Genomic DNA, 19105 nt, shown 5'->3' on the forward strand with positions numbered 1-19105 from the left:
TAATAATGGTTATAATAAACAAGCTCTACTTCCAGAGTAATGCAGCAGCCTAGAATTTCCTGTTTTAACTTTTAACTTCCTGTTACATCACAATTCAAATATGCGGCTCATGGTCGAAACAAATGTAAATTATTATTTTAAATACATTTTATGAGGCTCTGAAAACCTGCAGGAGCCAGAATAATGAGAGTGATAAATTTCAGTCCACTGAATAAAATGTATTCCGGCAACAAATTAATTCATGTTTAAATCTTTTAAATGTACAGGGATGAATTGAATGGACTCCGCACCGACATGAAGCGAAACCTATCAGTTCGAAGTTAATCTTTGTCGAGAGAAATTACTTCAGTTCAGGATTAAAGATGATTAGAAATAGGTTAATGGCAAAGCTGGGGGTTAAAGCCTGGGGTGAGTGTGTGTGTGTGTCTGTGAGTGTATGTATATATTTATATATATATATTTATATTTTATATATATATTGAGCCCTGGAACACCCAAGGAATCGAACCCTTTGCCCACAACACCCTCTCCTCACCCCTAACCCATGAAGTCTTACCCACCTCACGGACCCTGTACCCATGGTATATAAATGTATGAATATATGTAGATACCGAATGCGATCTCTGTTTATTCTGATAAACCAAGCGAATGAAAACTAACCCTTTGAACAGTTTTTACATATTTGGACGTCACAAAGTAAACATCAGAAGTATTGCGTTCCCATATGATACCATAACTTTCAAGCAATGTGTAAACCCAATGAAAGCTAACATAGAAAAATCTTGAACGAATTAAATGTAACATACCTCTCCCATGGAAAAGGGGGGGTAGATGTGATACAGGACATTACCAAATGTCCCACATTGACAATACAGGGCTCAGGTATTAACTATGTTAAAAGATTGTATATTTTATAAGAATACAATAAAATTAGATAAAATGACATGCCATAACAACTGCACATTGCTTCTTTAAAAGGGTCAAACTAGCTTTTCAAACACTGGGGTGGCAGACAGAGATATAACATGTGCTGGGACAAAAGCTAGTGCTCCATTATGATTTATAGATAGTGTCTGTGATTGTGATGTAGCCAGTGAGAAGGAAGAAAACCCCTGTCTCTCTCCGAGCTTCATCAGTGCGCTATTTAATCAAAGAGGCTGCGTCCTCTCGCTCCACACTGCAAAAAATACCCTGTCGTTTACAGAGACATTATAAACTTCTTTTTACAAGGTTTTTCCAATGAGCAAATCACACCAATCTTGAAATAAAGAGTCTTGAAACTACAGGAACCCGTCCCTAATCCAGAAATCGTGGTAATTTAGAAGACAGCAATGGAAACAAACATCTAAATACACATATTTACATACAGATATGATGAAATATATAAATGAGAAATACATATAAAAGAATGAACTTGTTATACTAATAATGGTTATAATAAACAAGCTCTACCTCCAGAGTAATGCAGTAGCCTAGAATTTACTGTTTTAACTTTTAACTTCCTGTTACATCACAATTCAAATATGCGGCTCATGGTCGAAACAAATGTTATTATTTTAAATACATTTTATGAGGCTCTGAAAACCTGCAGGAGCCAGAATAATGAGAGTGATACATTTCAGTCCACTGAATAAAATGTATTCCGGCAACAAATTAATTAATGTTTAAATCTTTTAAATTAAAAACCCTAGGGTAAAATTATTTGACTCTCAAGTTAGCAAGAAGTGCTTCAGTCTCAGTAGAGTAGAGTGTCTTCAGTCAAAGTGTTTTTTAGAGTGTGGCGCATTCAAACCTACATTTTTTACAGTGTGGCACGCTTCGTGCCAAACGCGCCGGCGGTGCGCAGGCAGCCTCCAGATCACACAGTGGGATAGATGGGTATCACCAGCGTGTGATCGGGCTGCTGGACTCTACACACGCACACACACACACGCACTCCTGTATAACATAATAATAACAATGCAGCGTGGCTCCGAGCAGCCGTCTCTCCTCCCGGACTCTGGACTTACCGGACTGACCTCAGGTGTCATGCGGGCACGACGTGGATGAAGGTGGTGATGGTGAACGCGTCTGTTTCTCTCTGAGGGGAAATCCAACTTTCACTCCTCTCTCTTCTTCTTCTTCTTCTTCTTCTTCTACTTCTGTGTGTCTCTCCAGCGCAACAGCATGCAGACGTCCACGAGTGAAGACAAGATCCCTGTGAGTACAGCACCGTCCGCCCGCTGCCACCCTGTTCCATGTTAGATGTCACCTTCACCAGGGACCAATCTCTGTCGATCCCTATTCTACTACCACTCTTCTGGTTGTATTACCATGTTACATAGTGACATAACAAAGATACATCACATCTAGTATTGTTGCTTTCATATTAACAATAATCCATGTAATATATATTTATTACTGTTATATTTTTCCGATTGGACACTGTAAGAACCACATAATCTGTTCACGGCCATTATTTGACCATTGAGGCTAAACCTGATAAGAAGCTTATAAATAATGTTTCTGCAGGAAAAACCCTTAATGAAAGTTCCAGGAGTTTGGCAACCACTGTGTGTACTGTTGAATGTATGTACAGTGTGCAGCTGCAGAACAGCCCGCCTCCAAACCCTCCAAAGGACATTAGCATTTTTCACTTGATAGTAGACTTTGAATTGGGTTTAAATTGAATGATGCTGAGAATTAAAAAGTCTCCCGCAACTGCATCCAAGCCTCATAGTGGTTTTACTTTGAATCTCTGAAAACTGACACAAGCTGCACAAGATTCATTTGTGACAGTTCTGCTTGAAAATAGAAATATATGGAATACTAGCCTTTTTGATAGAGTGAAACATTTAAGACGTTAGAAACAGTATCATATTACAGTTTGTGCGGATGTACAGTTTATTGACTGAAGAATGCTCGCCCACACGAATGCTGATTACGAGCCAATTATTAGTGGAGCCACGCTGGGAATCACATGAGCTCATCAAACTCCGTGGCTCTGTCTGAAATTGCTCATGGTCGCTCTAATTTCTCCATGTTGTATTTGTTTTATTTCACATTGCAAAGTCAGACGCCTAAATAGAAAAGTAACAAAGTCAATATAACGAACTCTAGGGGGTTGGACTCACTCTGGGTTTTTGAGTGATAGAGGAGTTAGCTGCTCCACCCAGCAGTCGTACAGGAGATGTCAGTCAAACACAGTCTGTAGAATAGGCCTCATTAGTATAAAGTGAAACCACGTGTGTGGGAGAACCATGGACGTTTATGGGCTGTTTAATATTTTAGCTAATGTGGAACTAACAAAGCATGTGGCCAGATTTCCTTGAAATCCAAGCTAATCCTCACGATGGCCGCCGGCCAAGACCAGTTGAGTCCGCGAGATAAGTTTCATGATGTTTCCGATATGTATACCAAGTCTGTGGTAACAAAGAGGACGGTGAAGTGTTTGAGTCCACAAAACACTTTCGGAGTTTTAGGGGAAAACAGTGGTGCAGCCGAGTATATGTCGACCACTTATACAAACGTTAAAAAAACAACAGAAAATAAAGATAAAATGGCTCCACACTGCTCCTGTGGTGTCATCCAAGTGACTGTAAGCACGACATTCAAATTCTACCTGAAACGGTGTCATTTACAACACGTTTTTAGATTAAATGTTCTCCTAGCGAGTTAGCTATATGAAGGCCGTGTTCGGAGAACCAAATTGAACTGTCCGGCTACTGGGAAAAGAAGCATGAAGCAAATCGAGGTCAAAACCTACTTTACAGCTGGACTGTGTAGTTTCAATGTTAAAAACTGAGGATGTCGTTAAAACGGTTGTGAGATGTGCATAATCTGGCAGTTTAGCATACTAGTCAATTACTTTAATACAAAAAGTGAACTTATGCACTTAATTTGACAGAAAAGTTAAAACATGGAATTTTCTCTGACCAGAATGCTGCGTCCCCCTCCTGTGGAGCACGCCAGCAAAAGCGGGGACTTAACGGTGGAAGCCACTCTTCAAAGCAGGGACCCCACAAAAGTGAACTGGTCGAAAATCTTGATTAGGGACGCTAGCTAGCTTATTTAGCTATAAAGCGTTCTTTCCATCTATTGGCATTTTTAGCCTATTTTGCTTGTTCTTGTTATTTAATGAAGTGTCCAGCTATATATAGCACAGCTATTCATGTGATTTGTAGTGAGAGGATGTTTATTATTAGAGTATCGTTAAAAAAATCAAAGACACACATTTAGCGGAGGTTACGACAGTCAATTAATTAGTTTAACTCCAACAAACAAGTTAGATCTAAAATGCAGCGCTTTCATGATTCCACACACACACACACACACACACACACACACACACACACACACACACACACTAACAAACACACACTAACACACGCGCACACAAACTGCGATAACATATTTTAGAAACCTGTCCTCATGATAGGTAAGAAACCTGTTTTCCTGAACTTTAAAACACCTTCCCCTAATACCTACCCAGAGCCTATTGAGCTTTCCCTCTTGTGTCCTCCATGTTTAGTCTCTCTGCTCTCTCTTTGTCTAAATAAAGAATAAAACTGCCAGAGGTGAGCTAACTGCCCACTCTGCTGCTGGAGGTTCTCACTTCAGTGTTTTTGAGAACCTGCCAAAAGCCACTTATGTTTGCGTGCGCTGACACTGCACTGGATGTTTAAGTTCATTCAAACAGTTATTACGTAACTCCGATGCTTGAGGATGCTCTGTGTGGTACACGATTTCAATTTGTTAAAGTGAGTGAGATACCTTTATATGATCACAACTAATAAGAGTATATAGCCTCTATGTCACAGCATACTGCTTCTGTGTTTGGTGATGCTTACTCCGTATTTAACGTTGGCTTTGATTCCCCTTGCATCCCTGCAGGTTGTGGGTCCAACGCCAAGCCCCCAGAGCAACAGAGAAGGCCTTTACTTCTCTGACGGCCGACGGAAAGTCGACTATGTCCTGGTCTACCATCAGCGACGGCACAACTCCATACGGCAGAGCTTCTCACGGTCCCGCGCCAGCATATCACTGTCACACGACAGATTATCTATTGTTTCCAATGGCAACTTTCGGCAGTCGGTGGGCTCGCACTCGGCGGCGGGATTAGGAGGGGACGCGCAGGAGGGAGAGGCCGTGAACATCGACGAGGTCTTCATGGAACTGGGATTTGCAGGAGGGAACGAGCTGATTGAGCCGGCTGAGCACGAGATGCGCCTGATCAGACAAGAGTTTGAGGCCAACCTGCTGGAGGCCGGCCTGGAGATAGAGAGAGACAGAGAGGTGAGTGCGTGGTCCTACTAACTGAGCATTCAAAAAAAAAACTGTGACGTCATGCAAACGTGCAGTACTACCTGTCCACCACAATCAGATGAACACAGGTTTCCCCTATCTTACCGACACCAATATTGAAATCTGCTGTTGCCTGTTTGCACCAATTTGATTGGCTGGTGCCTGCTCTACCGCACACAGCTCAAGCAGAGCCGATCAATAGAGCCATGATGCAATCCTGTAATGCATGAGGTCACCTTATTCAAAGTCAATGAGCATTTTATATTTATTACACCATAACTATAACATTACTATAACTATAACCAACAATTTTTTCTGCAGTTAAAATAGTAGAAATGGATTTGGACTGAACCAGAATGTGCTTGCACCATGTGCTTCAGAGCATATTGTTAAAATAGAGCCTTTACACTATAGATTTATAGGTTTTTTTAAGACAAACCTGCACACAGCCTCTGATGTAACTCTGTCTTGAGCTATTTAAGGTTTGCGCCTACATAGGACCGTGGCTCGGATGGTAGAGGGAAGTGGTGGGTGAAATTCAGTTGTTTTTAAGGATATAAGTTGTCTGTTACAGCAGCAAGAGTTGTTTTTTTTTGCCTTCCTGGCTGCTGTTGACCAAATTATAGCAACGTTATATAAAAGAGAAAGTAAGACACAACCCAAAGGAGTCATTACGTTAATACTGGTGATCAGTCTTCTTTAGAGCAGGTCCAATCACAGCCAAAGGCACAATAAGGTATCCACCTATGTCTTGTGTACCTACAGTGCAGAGTATAATTGCACTGACAACATCAACAGATTTAGGAGGTAGACACATTCTGTTGAAGCATGTGACTTTTTTTTTTTCTTAGCCACTAATAAGAGAAATAAGAACATTTTTCCATTGTCTTGCACAATATGATCAGACTCCTATTACTGGGTCAATTTACTCCCAGCGGATAGAGTGGAATTTAGCCAACCACTGAACTGTGATGGAAGTTTATTCTAATAATCACAAAATATAATTTTTTGAACTCAAGACAGATGGAGTCCACCCATCTCACTTGACCATTGCAAGTTTTTTTTGCATCTTACAGAAAACCTAATGGGAATGGACACTCTCAATATGGCAGTGTCTTTTCCAGAAACGTTTATTTAGGTTCTGGTATTGACATGAATTTAAGATCTTTCACTTCAGAGGCTCCGGGTTACATTCCTGACCCCATGGGCACCTGCGTCTAGGGTTCTTACCTTATCTTAAATAAATGACATGCCACCTTTGACTTTTATAAAGGCAACTTACACAAAAAGGCCAAATGAAGGATAAATAATGCATATTGTGTAAAAAAAGATAATTTAAAAAAAAACACTGAGACCAGTTAGAGTTTCCCAAACAACCAAATCTTCTTCAACAAGTGACCACAGAAGAGCTCAATAAATCTCCCCTGCAGCGCGGTCTTAGCAGAACCTCCTTCACACAGTGGGGTTTGACGAATGGCAGAGTTGTGTGTCAGAAGCAGCTTGTATCTAAGGGCAACACATGATTCCCAAACCCAAGAAACAGAGAAAAGAAATCAAATGCGATGAGTCATTCAGCCTCGTTCCTTCAGCCACAAAACGCTTGAAGAAAACAAAGGAAACCTTGAGTCGACAATTGCTATAACTGCCTCGGATGGATCTGTGCCGGTGTCACACTGTAACGACTGGTGCTCGTCGGTCATCATCAGAATAGAGCCACGTTGAGACTGTTCCTACAGCTGAGCCAAAGCACCTACGACAAGCATTGCATCCTATTTTCTCACAGGATATAATTAATTCCTCTCACTTGCTCTGAATATTGACAATCAAAGTACCAATCGTATGCTGATAGGCTGTCCACTGAGTATGGATCACCTTTGCTGCTGATTTCTAATTATGACTAAGTGCGCTGTCACTGCTACCTTGTTTGGTCGGAATAAAAGTGGTCTCAGTCCAGATCAAACTAAACCATGGTTCCTATCGCCTGCAGTGTGAAAACGTTTTTTGGGACAGTTTGTACCAATTGCAGGAAATTGAGACAGCAAAAAAACATAGAAAAAGGGAGACACCTCAGTGGTCTCAAGAGTCTGAGTTGTCCAGACTTGCAGGATTGTGATACATTAGCCTTTAAATTATGTGAAACCAAAACTAACCAGATCAAATGTAAACAACGAACCTCGGTTTGGATCACGGTCAAGACCTTCAACCCCTATTTCCCTGCGATGTTTCTGGTTCCTTGTGTTTAACTCTGGGATTTGGTTTGTGTTGGATTCACCATCCGCTCACGACGGTTGAGGTTACATCCGAGCTGGTGGACTCTAATTCTAAGTTGCCGAAGCCAACACAGCTGCTGACCTCTTTGTAATGATTCACTAATTGAACCTTACATGGGTAATTTTATTTTGACATGTACCAATCGCCTTCACTGTGATTGTGGGTTACGTAGCAACCAGAGTGAGAGTGTGCAGTTCTGTCCTGCTTTGGTTTAATTGTGTGTGTGTCTGTGCGAATATGTGTGTGTGTGTGTGTGGTGCGTGTGTGTGTATGTGTGTTTGCAGTGGGTGCTTGGCAGTATACACAGACTGTGATCACCGCAGGCTCACTGCCACAGAGTTGTACAAACTTAGTTATTGTTAAAATTCCACTTGTTACCTAATGACCTGCTGCATTTTGGCTCCAACAACGAGAAGAAGAATTTGGCAAATTTAAGTGTTGCTGACTTCAGATGCTGTGTGTGATGATGAGTGAAGAGATGTCTGCAGCTCAAATGAAAGATGATTGTGTTGTACTGATGTGCAGAATGAGGCTCTGGTGTGTGTGTGTGTGTGTGTGTGTGTGTGTGTGTGTGTGTGTGTGTGTGTGTTATTTGGTCTATAGTTCTGAGGACATTTTGCCTGGTCTTCACAAATTCAAATGGCTGTTTGAGATTTATGACTTGGTTTTAGAGTTAGGGTTAGAATTAGGGTAGGGTAAGGCGATTAGTTCTGATGGTTGAAATTAGGGTAAGGGGCTAGGCAATGCATTATGTCAATGAGGGTCCTCACAACAAGAGACAAGTGTGTGTGTGTGTGTGTGTGTGTGTGTGTGTGTGTGTGTGTGTGTGTGTGTGTGTGTGTGTGTGTGTGTGTGTGTGTCTGTGTGTGTGTGTGCTGGCTCTCATCCAGTTGGCAGTGTGTATCCCGCAGGCTAGTATTAATCAGATTGCTGACAGTGTGGCCATGAAGCCTAAACCAGGATGAGATTAGCCGGCTGACTGATAGCTCCTTATCTCGGCTCGTGGATTGAGGGGTAGATTGAATCTGCAGCCAGTAGGAAGAGGAAGCCTTTCATTACCATATCCTTTGTTTGAGTATATGTGTGACAGGTACTCTGACAGAATGATTGACAAATCCATCGGTGCGGAGCTAGATGTGGTTGTAGGAGCTCCCGGTGATGTGAAGGAACATTGTCTCTTTATTTGCCTCTGATACAAACAAACTAGGATGGAAAGACATAAAAAAGGAATAAATTAGATAATAAAGTTTTTAGCGGAGGTGTGTGATGATTATGTTATTATTAAGTTTAAACAGTACCCGCCTCTGAAGCATAATTATCTGTATACAAAATGATTCTCGTGTGGCCAAAGGTTTCAATGGTCACTGAGGCAAACAACTCATTAGGGGGGTTAAGGTGAATCTATTGTCTCGTATGATCAACATCAAAAATGTATGTAGCACATCTGAATGTGACTGCTCCCATTTTGAAAGAGGAATATACAGTCCCTGACAAAAGTCTTGTCACTTATCCATTTTGTAGAAACAACAGCTTATAAACTGACTTTTAATTAATCCATTGGTTTTAGAAATGGATTCTATATGGATTCTAAAACCCTCCCAAATTATGTTAATATACTAAAATAGATTTGAAAGATTGATCATTTAATGAACACAGAAAGGTCAGATTTTGGCAAGACAAAAGTTTTGTCGCCTACAGAGAGTAATGTGAAAATTTAACAAAATATTTTACTTCAAATACAAAAATATGTTGCATAACATCAGTGAATTAAGTTGTGGTGCTGTGAGATCCATATTTAATTACTTGTATGACTTCCATGAGCTTGAAGGACAGCATCCATGCGGTTTGACAATGATTCATACAATTTATTCATGAAGTCATCAGGAATAGCAAAGAAAGCAGTCTGACATGCCTCCCAGAGTTCATCAAGATTCTTTTTTTCGTCTTCCATGCTTCCTCTTTCATTCTACCCCAGACATGCTCAATGATGTTCATGTCTGGTGACTGGGCTGGCCAGTCCTTGTGCACCTTGATCTTCTTCGCCTTGAGGAACTTTGATGTAGAGATGGAAGTATGCGATGGAGCACCATCCTGCTGCAAAATTTGACCCCTTTATGGTTGGGAATGTAAGAGGTAGCTAATACTTCTTGATATTTTAGGCTATTGATATTGCCTTCCACCCTGCATATCTCTCGCACACCCCCATACTGGATGTAACCCCAGACCATGATTTTTCCGCAACCAAACTTAACTGTTTTCTGGTTGAATCTCGGATCCATGCGGGCTCCAGTAGGGCTCCTGCAATATTTGCGGTGGCTGTGATGTAATTTAACCGAATATTCATCTGAGAATCCACCTTCTGCCACTTTTCCAGGGTTCGTCCTTTTAGCAGGATGTGGGCCTTGACAAATGCCACACGTTTTTTTAATTGCCTTTTGTTTAGTGCTGGTTTCTGGGCACTGATTCGACCATGGAGGCCATTTCGAGACAGAATTCTACAAACTGTCCTGGTTGACACAGGGACTTGAGGTGACCAGGCCTGGTGGAGCTCTGCTGCAGTGGAAAAGGCGCTGGCCTTGGATTTTCGAGCCAACAAACGGTCCTCCCGAGCAGTTGTCTTGCGGGGTCTCCCGGACCTGGGCTTGTCAAAAACATCTCCAGTCTCTTCAAATCTTTTTCTTATTCTTTGTACTTGACGCTGAGACACATTGAAGGTGTCAGCCACCTCAGCAGTGGATCTGGTCTTCAGCCTCTTGATAAGCAACGCTTTGGTCTCAGGGTGAATCTTGGGCATGTTGTCAGAGGTCAAGTTACAGTTGATGTGAAGGTGTGGTGTGCTGGGGTTCTTTTTATACAAACCCACTAATTGATTGATCAATTATTGATCACAGGTGAGACTGTAATCTACGATTGGGTTCATCATATGACAAGGCGACAAGACTTTTGTCTTTGCAAAAACTGACTCGGTGGGCTTTTCCAAGCTGTGAATGTTAGAATGCATTTCAGCAGTTTCATTTGGCACCAAAACATTATTTCAAAAGCTGTTGGGATTGAAATTAGCCATTTCTTGTTAAAAAAAATTGATTACAAATATATTTGAGGGCAACTTGTACCCAGGCGACAAGACTTTTGTCAGGGACTGTATGGAAACTGAATAAGTGATGAAGGCGTTTATCACTAAACAAACTAAGTTACAGCTTGGGTAGAGTTGTTGTTCCCATCCACTGCAGGCCCAATGATCACACACAGACACACACACACACCTGAAAGTGGACAAACAGGGGTTTTCTTAATGATAGTAATAATATAATAATAATTAGAAGTCTAATTATAAGTCATTTCTACAGCACATTTCTATACACAGTTACAGGATTAAAATATTATAACTGACGGAAATAAGAGGATATGGACAATCATCTCTTAAATGTTTGTCACATTAAACACATAACTTATGTTATACATGTTCAAGTGTAGATACAAAACAAACCAACAACAATATTTTTCTTTCTGAATATATTGGGACATTGTACTGAGCAAAATTCTCCTGTTCACGTCCAACCTGTTTGATTAATTGGATGTGCGAGGGTGGGGGGGAGAAAGCCTGGCTTGAATGTCAAACTTGTTGACTGTGCCTGAGGATTATTGAGCTGACCTTCGATCTCCTAGGGACGAGCACTTTTAATTAAATCTCAGGGAGATGTTAATTCAAGAAGTGGAGCTCCGACCTGTGAGGGGTTCGGTCTGTGGGGGCTTGAGGAACAGAGCGAGCAGCATTAAGTGTTTCTGTAACACATAATTTGCTCGAGACCGAGTCCCTCTCTGTCCACACAAATTGCTTGTGCATATTGGATTTTTTCATGCCGGCCCTGCCCATCACATCTTGTTTGTAGCATGTACTTAACACTGTGATGAGCCTCCACACATAGAATTAGCCTAAGCTCTTGACAAATATAAAACCTCTATGAATAAAGCATCACGTATTTTCCCATTGTCCTATTATAATCTGAATATTCTGTGTTAAAAGAGTTGTAATGAAATTCTTTTGTTGTATAGATCGTGGACTGCATTGATATATCGCGCTTTTCAACCACTCAAAGTTCCTTACAGAACAAGTCGGCTTCTATGCCCACCATACACTGTTTGACACAGCCATCGGGGCAATTCAGGGTTCACTGTCTTGCCCAAGGACACTTCAGCACGTAGACTGGAGGAGCTGGGGATCAAACCGCCTCCAATGATTGAGAATGTGCATTTGTGTGTTTCAGCGGTAGCCTGTGCAAACTAGAAGAGCAATGCTAACTGATAGTACAGTACATCCAGGCTGAATGTCAGCCCCCCCATCTTTCAGCAACTTCCACTAATAACAACTAACAGCTTTTTCATGCTGTTTTCCCTCATTGTTTTAAAGGGATAGTTCACAGAATTTTTTTAATTCACTACTCACTAATATGCCAATGGAGGGGTGGGTGGAGTGTTGTAGCCAAATTCAATCCAATACGGATCCATTTTACTCGCTCTCACTCTGTCACTGTCCCTCTCTCTCCTCACTCTCAGTTTTACACCACTTCACTCTCTACCTGGACATCCCATCACCCAACCGCTCACCCTCTCAGACTCAGTACCCCTACTACCCACCCCAAGACGCCCCCGGCTGCGTCCTAGTTACCCTCCCACTCACCACCCCGATAGAGATAAAGAGATAATTGGAAATCCCGCCACTAATTAACCTTCCCCGGGCTGATAGGTATTTATATCCTCTGCTTTTTGATGGAGCACTAAGGGGAAGGGAGGGTGAGGAGGAGGAAGGAAAGGAAGGAGGAGGAAGGAGAAGGGGGCGACTGAGCTGGTGGGTTAAATATACTGGATGGTGGCAGCAGGTGGAGATGAGAGAGGATGCCTCAGGCTGATTGTAAGGCTACAATCCCAATACATTAGTGAGTTTATTGAGTTGACAGATGGCAATCAAGTTAAAACAAATCATACAAACCCACAAGTTTGTCCCATTGATCTTATTAAAAAATTGTCATATTAGGGGTTTGAGTTCAGGTGGCGTCCCGCTCCACTGTGTCCCCGGTGAAGGACAAAGGGCAGCGTGGATGTGCGAGTGGTGGAAGATAATGAAATATAAGAGGAGTCCGAGTGACAGTTAGTGAGTCAGCCAGTCAGTCAATCAGTCAGTGAAACAGTGGCTAGCGGGTGGCAGAAGGTACAGTAATATATGTGAGGAGGGGGGGGAGTGAAAGATCTCAGGAGAGTAGGAGTCGAGGGAGGAGAAAGAGAATCGTTTCAGGTTTCCGTGGGTTGCCGGTGCCACCTTTATTTTTCCACCCCCCCTCCCCTCTCTTACAGAAGCTGGTGGGGGTCTGAGGAGGGTAAGGTTACCTGGCTGTTGCCTCCCGCTGCCTCTTCTCTCTTTCATTTCTGCTCACACTCACTCTCACAGTGCAGGCCGGCCCTGTAATGGCTGCTGCTGCTGTGTATAATTTCGCTGCTGCACAGTTCCTGTTGATTAATTTAATCCATATTCAGTCGCAGAGGGACAGACGAGGTGCTGTCGGTGCACTAAAATGCAGAACTCAATCACATTCCTCTGGGTGATATGCGAAACCGCCAATTATCAAATTTTGCAAATGCATCTTAACATTAAATAATAATTACTGCGTGGGCGCTGGACATTGGTTCATTAGCAGAACGAGCTGGATGACTCAGAATTTGATGTAACTTATGATAAATAGATTTGAACAAAAAAAGGACCCAAACAGTGTCGGGAACAGGCTGCAGCAACAAAAGCAGGGAGGAAAACAGCCCGGGGCTTCGCCGTCAGACCAAAGGCTGCATCCATCTTTAATAACGACCAGAGTGATGCTGCTGGCGAGTCTGGTTAGCCAATCTGATTCACCGGGTCAGGACAGTGGCGGGGAGCGGCTGTGCCTGTCTCGAAATGAAAGCATGACTCGCAGAGCTGAGTAATGTGAAATGTGGAGTTGCGGCTCCCAGAGGCCGACACTGAGATGTGGAGGTAAAAGCAGAAGAGAGGCAGTTGACTGCGGTGAAGTGTAGATCACACACAGGTCCCCCCTGCTAGAACACAGTGTGTCAGTTGTATTGAATTGCAAAGCAGCACCAGCAGATGGTCCGATAGGAGGGTTTTATACAGCAGGTGGTTTCAGCCTTTAGCAAACTGATAAAGTTTGAAGATAATTCCCAAAACATTAAAGTTTACTGCGCACAAATCCCTTTTTAAGTGGAAAACTTTAGCCCACAAACTCTACAGTACCTGAACATTGGAGATAGAGAAACATAATGAGTAAAATGTACATTGTTAACGCTGCCAGCTATTCTTAAGGAAGGGATGTAACTGAGTTTCTTGTGTTTATTGTGGGTCAAGAAATAAGGAAGCACCACTTGCAGTGCGACCCACTACATCTGATCACATGTCCGGGTAGACCTGCTCTTTTCTGTTCGGGTCCTTAATATGATGTTTTGTTTCTTTTCCAGTTTAAGGCCCACAGCCCCAGCTTCACTCGTCTCCATGCACCCTGGCCAGTGCTCTGTCGAGAGGCCGAGTTCCTCAAGATTAAGGTCCCCACTAAAACGGTAAAATCAATACCCATCAGTATCAATCTAGATTAGGCCAGTGGACACTGACATTGACTTTTTGGGTTCATATGCAGTAATGGTTTTTCGTATATTCTGCAGCGATAGTAGAATTTTATTAGAGGAATATCATTTATGGAGACATATTATGGATTTTCAGCTTTTCTTATCTCTAGTGTATTATATAGTTTTTTTCGTGAATGTCAGACTTAAAAAGAAAAACAAAGTGTGGAGCTCCTGATCTCAACAGAAAACAATAAAGCTCCTGAAACGCTTCCTTAGTAGTCCGATTGATACTTCCACAACATTGTGATGTCATGTGACTTCATTATGCACGCCTAGTGGCTCGTCTGACATGTACCCTAACAAAGCTATAGCGAAAGCGGAGGTTATCATTTCCTATGTCCTCTGGAAGCAGCTAACCAATCAGAACAGAACAGGCCAGCTAGCCAATCAGAGCAGACTTGGCTTTATTTGGTGGGGGGGCTTAAAGAGATAGGAGCTAAAACTAGCGTTTCATACAGAGGCTGAAAAGAAGAGCAGCAATGGACAAATGAGGCAAGAGTTGTCTTTTCTGAACAACTTTTCAACTAATTACAATTAATAATTGTAATATTTCTCCTTTGAGATGAAGAGTGGGACTCCTTCATAGAACTGCCAATACAGATAGACCAAGACTGCAAAAGATTAGGTGATGTGTATTGTGGGTGGCTCACTTCATAGTAATACTAATACTGAATTTGGGTTTTTACATCTACAAGGCTCCTCAATCTTCAAAAAAATCTACATTTTTGGAGAACAGTAAGATCCTTTGGACCCAAAATATGTGCTTCTAACCTGTGTAATAAGTTGACCTGTTGTGTTGTTATTGACCTGTACGCTGTGTGTTTCACCAGAGCTACGAACTTAAAGAGGAAAGTGGTTTTGGGTCCAGTATGAGCAACGTGTGGAGGAAACTGAATCAACCTTTTCAGCCCAAAGTCCCGAATCCAGACAATGGACGCACCAAATTTCTCTCGCACTGCTTCTCCAGGGACAAACTCAACCTGTGAGACACACACACACACACACACACACACACACACACACACACACACACTTGCAGATTTTAGGGTCGGCATAGAGCTTGCACTTAACAGCTGTGTCGGTTGTGTTTCTTTCAGGTACAACATCACATCTAAAGACACGTTTTTTGACAATGCAACGAGGGGCCGAGTTGTAAGTGTGCATTTATATTTTCATCTGCTTCTCCGATGTGATGTAGTGGCTCAGAACTGGTTTATATCTCACATCTTCCTCAGGTGTACGAGATCCTGAGACGGACGGTGTGTGTACGAACCTGTCAAACCATAGGTGAGGACAACTAACCGTCCATAGACATTGTGTGTGTGGGTTTGTTGAAATTATGTTCCAGCCCTTTATTCTTCACATTAATCTGACGACTTTGAGCTTGGACATAACTAAATTAGTGATATTTATTGATCTTGTCCCGGAGTCAAAATGCGAGAGGTCAATGATCTTTCCATTATGCTTTAAAAAGTAGTGGTAATCAATGGCTTCAGTCATGACTTTAGACAGCGACAAGTTCTTCTCTGATCCCTCGCTTCCCCTTTAAGTGTGGCTGACTAACTGCTGTGTAAAAATAGCAGGGGTCAAGAAGAATCGACTGAAGGAGTCTTGAATAGCGGCATTAAAACGCTTGTTGGCAGTCGGTTGTTTTGGTCTAATAAAAGGCTTCATGAGCCTTTGTAGTGGATGTGTCATGAACATTGATTGCTTTGGCTGTTTCCAAAACATGTTAGCAAATTAGAATCCCAGCAACAGGGGGGTTAAAGGTTGAGTCACTGAGAATAAACCTGCTGTGGTGATTCCCTGTTGTGCCATTGTAGCTACAAATCGTATTTATTGCCCTTTAAGGATGAGATAAGAAAGTAAAAGAGAATGTAGTGGTGAGCTTGAGTGACATCTATTTTAAAAGAGCCGGCCCATCACTTGCAGTTGAAATATGTAGCTCAAAATACAACTACATTTCACTCAGTAGAGTTCCTACCTCCACCAGGGCCCTACAGAGTTCATATAATACCACATTTAAGTTCACTAGCTCCAGATTTTTATTTGGATCTGCACCAAATTGCTCACATTCATTAATATCGGTCCCCTTAACATAACATATTTTGGGGTCATGCACCACTGCTCCGGTTGAGTCGATTTTGAGTATTCCTGCTAACTCGGAAAAAACGAACAAAGCAGAAACCAAATCCTTACTTCCTTGGCGGAGGTAATTTATTCTGGGTGAACTACTGCAGGTGAGGTGTCAGACGACATCGACACCTGCTGTGAGTTCAGTGGTGAGGTGAAATGTAGTAAAGTGGAGTTCAGCTTGTGACCCGAACAAGGAGCGCAGTGATTGGATAATTGGATGAGGGCGAGCACCTTTTTTAACCCCAATTTGTTTGGTAACCTTGTTCCCATTTGGAGGATCCCGTAAATTAACACTAATTCAACGTCCATTGGGATGATTAAAGTCCACCGTGACCTCAGTAATGGGGTCAGTTGTGTAAGACGTTTGTGAATAAACATAAACAGTTTCTACTGGAAGTCTGAGACAGACCAATGAACTTCCTTTGTGGATTTTTCCAAATGAACGTCAAGTCATCCAGCCGTCTGTGCATGAAAATGAAGTCAGGCTTTCACAGAACAAGGACCCAATCGCAGACCAAGATGCCAAAAAATACTTCTTTATTTCACAAAAATAGGAAAACCAAGAAATCCAAAAAGGCAAAAAATGACAATAGCCAAAAACAGAAAATTCAATTCAATAACTTGGCAAAACAGTTACAAAAAGGGAAAACCAAAGAGGCTAAAAAAATCAGAGAGTCCAAAATCATATCAGTTAACAGAGTTAAAAAATTGCAGTATCCCTGCATGGCTTCTTCACAGTCAAAGAATTATACAATCCGACAGGGGACAACAGAAAGACCGGGCTTAAAATAGAAGGGGGAACAAAGACAAGACACAGGTGAACTAATCAGGCAAACACTCAGGTTGACGATGGGGAACAGGTGAGGGAGAAAAAGAGCGGGAAACAGTAGAGGGCGGAGTCTCAGGACAATAACAAAACACACATGGCCTGACATCATAACGACAACCAGCACATGACAACATAAATAAACAGGGGGAAAGACATGACATAACAAAACACAAGCAGGAGGCACAAGGGAAAATGTCTTAAATCACCAGGGTCTTAACAGGCTTTGTCTTACAGCGTTGACATATCTGTACATTTTGATGACGCACCACAGCTGCTTCTGCTTTTATGACGCCCATCGGCCGCATATAGAAACGAGCTGACACCCAGTTCGTTTCTAGAGCCCGCCATATGTCTAGTTGGCTCACCAATCACAGCAGAAGGTCTCAGCCAGCGGGTACCGATGGAGCTGCAGGGGAGGCAGGCGACACAAGATAGAGATGCATCTCTTTAACCTCTATTTTCTTGTCCCTCCTTACATTTGGTGTCTCTCTCTAACCGACACGCACACACATGTACCAAACACACACACATGCACACGCAAGTCTCTCTTTAGTTGTGAGGAAACTCATTGCCATAATGCATTCCCTAGCCCCTTCCCCTAACCTTAACCACACAGCTAAATGCCTAACCATAGTTACCCTAACCTTAACCTAACCCTAATTCTAACCCTAAAACAAGGTCCTAACCTTGAAACAGCCCATTCACAATGATGGTATTGAACCAAAATTGGCCCTCATAATTATAGAAAGACATGAGCGCGCACACACACACATACATACACACACACACACACACACACACACACACACACACTCCTTGTGTCTCCGCTGCTCGCCTCCGCCTCCCGTACAAGTGGGTCACACTTCCTGGGTCAGGCTGAGACTGAAGCCTCTGAGAGTTGTGGTTGTTTCTAGCTGGTCGAGTGAGCGTCCGTGCACTGGCATGTGCGTGTGTGAGTCTGAGCTGAGGTTCATTAATAGCACAGCAAGTCACTGCAGAGTTCCCGATGAATTAATTGATTCATTACTCTGATGAAAGAGCCAGTTGCGTGTGCCAGGTCATCTGATGTGTCGATGTCTGCGCCGCCCTTCACAGGCCAGGACACCGCTTCCCACATGACATTTTCCAAAGACTAAAAGTGGCACCTGAACTGGTCCCAGTCTTCCTGACCCTGAATTAAAACAGTACAAGCTGCAGGATGCTTCACACATACAGTACATGTGTGGCTGATGTGCAAATACCAGTCAATAGGCTTTCTGAAATTTAACCTCCATGACCTGTTTGAATATAAGGACATCATCCAAATCCACTGAGCTGAAATTTCTTTGAGAGAAGACATTTAATCTGATTTCCAAAGGATCTCCCCTAAAAGTCGATAAAACATGAAAACAGAAGTCCAGTAGATTTAAGATAAAAACAAGAAGTTGCCACTTGATTTAAAACCTCAATTTAGAGGATATTGGTTTCATCTAATTTCTGTCATTTGTACCATATGGTTATGAATGATTGGTTACTCTATATAAAGTGTAGATTATGTCTCTAATCTTATTGGTTTCAAAGGTTACTGCATAACCATATGAAGCTATTGTCTGACTTCATGTTGCTGTCATGATGACATCATTCCTATGAGCATTCATCTTTTGTTGATCTTTAAAAGCTTTAGATCCTGACTGTGCTTGAAATACAAAAATAAAAATGATTCACCCTATGATGATAATATGATCCTGATGTCTGAAGTAATCATTTTCTGTGTATGCATCACATTTTTTGTCGACCTTGTCCATCAGCTCCATTAGTTAATCATCCCACCTAGGTTAAAATACAGGCACTTATCATACTGCATACTCTCTCTCTTTCTCTCACACACACACACACACACACACACGGGCAAAAACAATATCCGGTTCAGGCTCAGGGTCAATA

General features: G+C 42.2%; 1 protein-coding gene across 1 annotated transcript in view; it reads left to right on the forward strand.

Annotated features, from left to right (window-relative positions):
• The first annotated feature begins 2166 nt into the window (after positions 1 to 2166).
• The window catches only part of ano2b (anoctamin 2b), a 54159-nt gene continuing 37220 nt past the window's right edge, over positions 2167 to 19105 (forward strand). The window contains exons 1-6 of the mRNA XM_053414950.1: positions 2167 to 2199; positions 4873 to 5274; positions 14053 to 14151; positions 15048 to 15199; positions 15315 to 15369; positions 15453 to 15504. Of these exons, the coding sequence (XP_053270925.1) occupies positions 2167 to 2199; positions 4873 to 5274; positions 14053 to 14151; positions 15048 to 15199; positions 15315 to 15369; positions 15453 to 15504 (793 nt within the window). The remainder of the gene's footprint in view (positions 2200 to 4872; positions 5275 to 14052; positions 14152 to 15047; positions 15200 to 15314; positions 15370 to 15452; positions 15505 to 19105) is intronic.

The sequence above is a fragment of the Pleuronectes platessa genome, chromosome 22 (genome assembly GCF_947347685.1).
Source record: "Pleuronectes platessa chromosome 22, fPlePla1.1, whole genome shotgun sequence".
Classification (NCBI taxonomy): Eukaryota; Metazoa; Chordata; class Actinopteri; order Pleuronectiformes; family Pleuronectidae; genus Pleuronectes; species Pleuronectes platessa.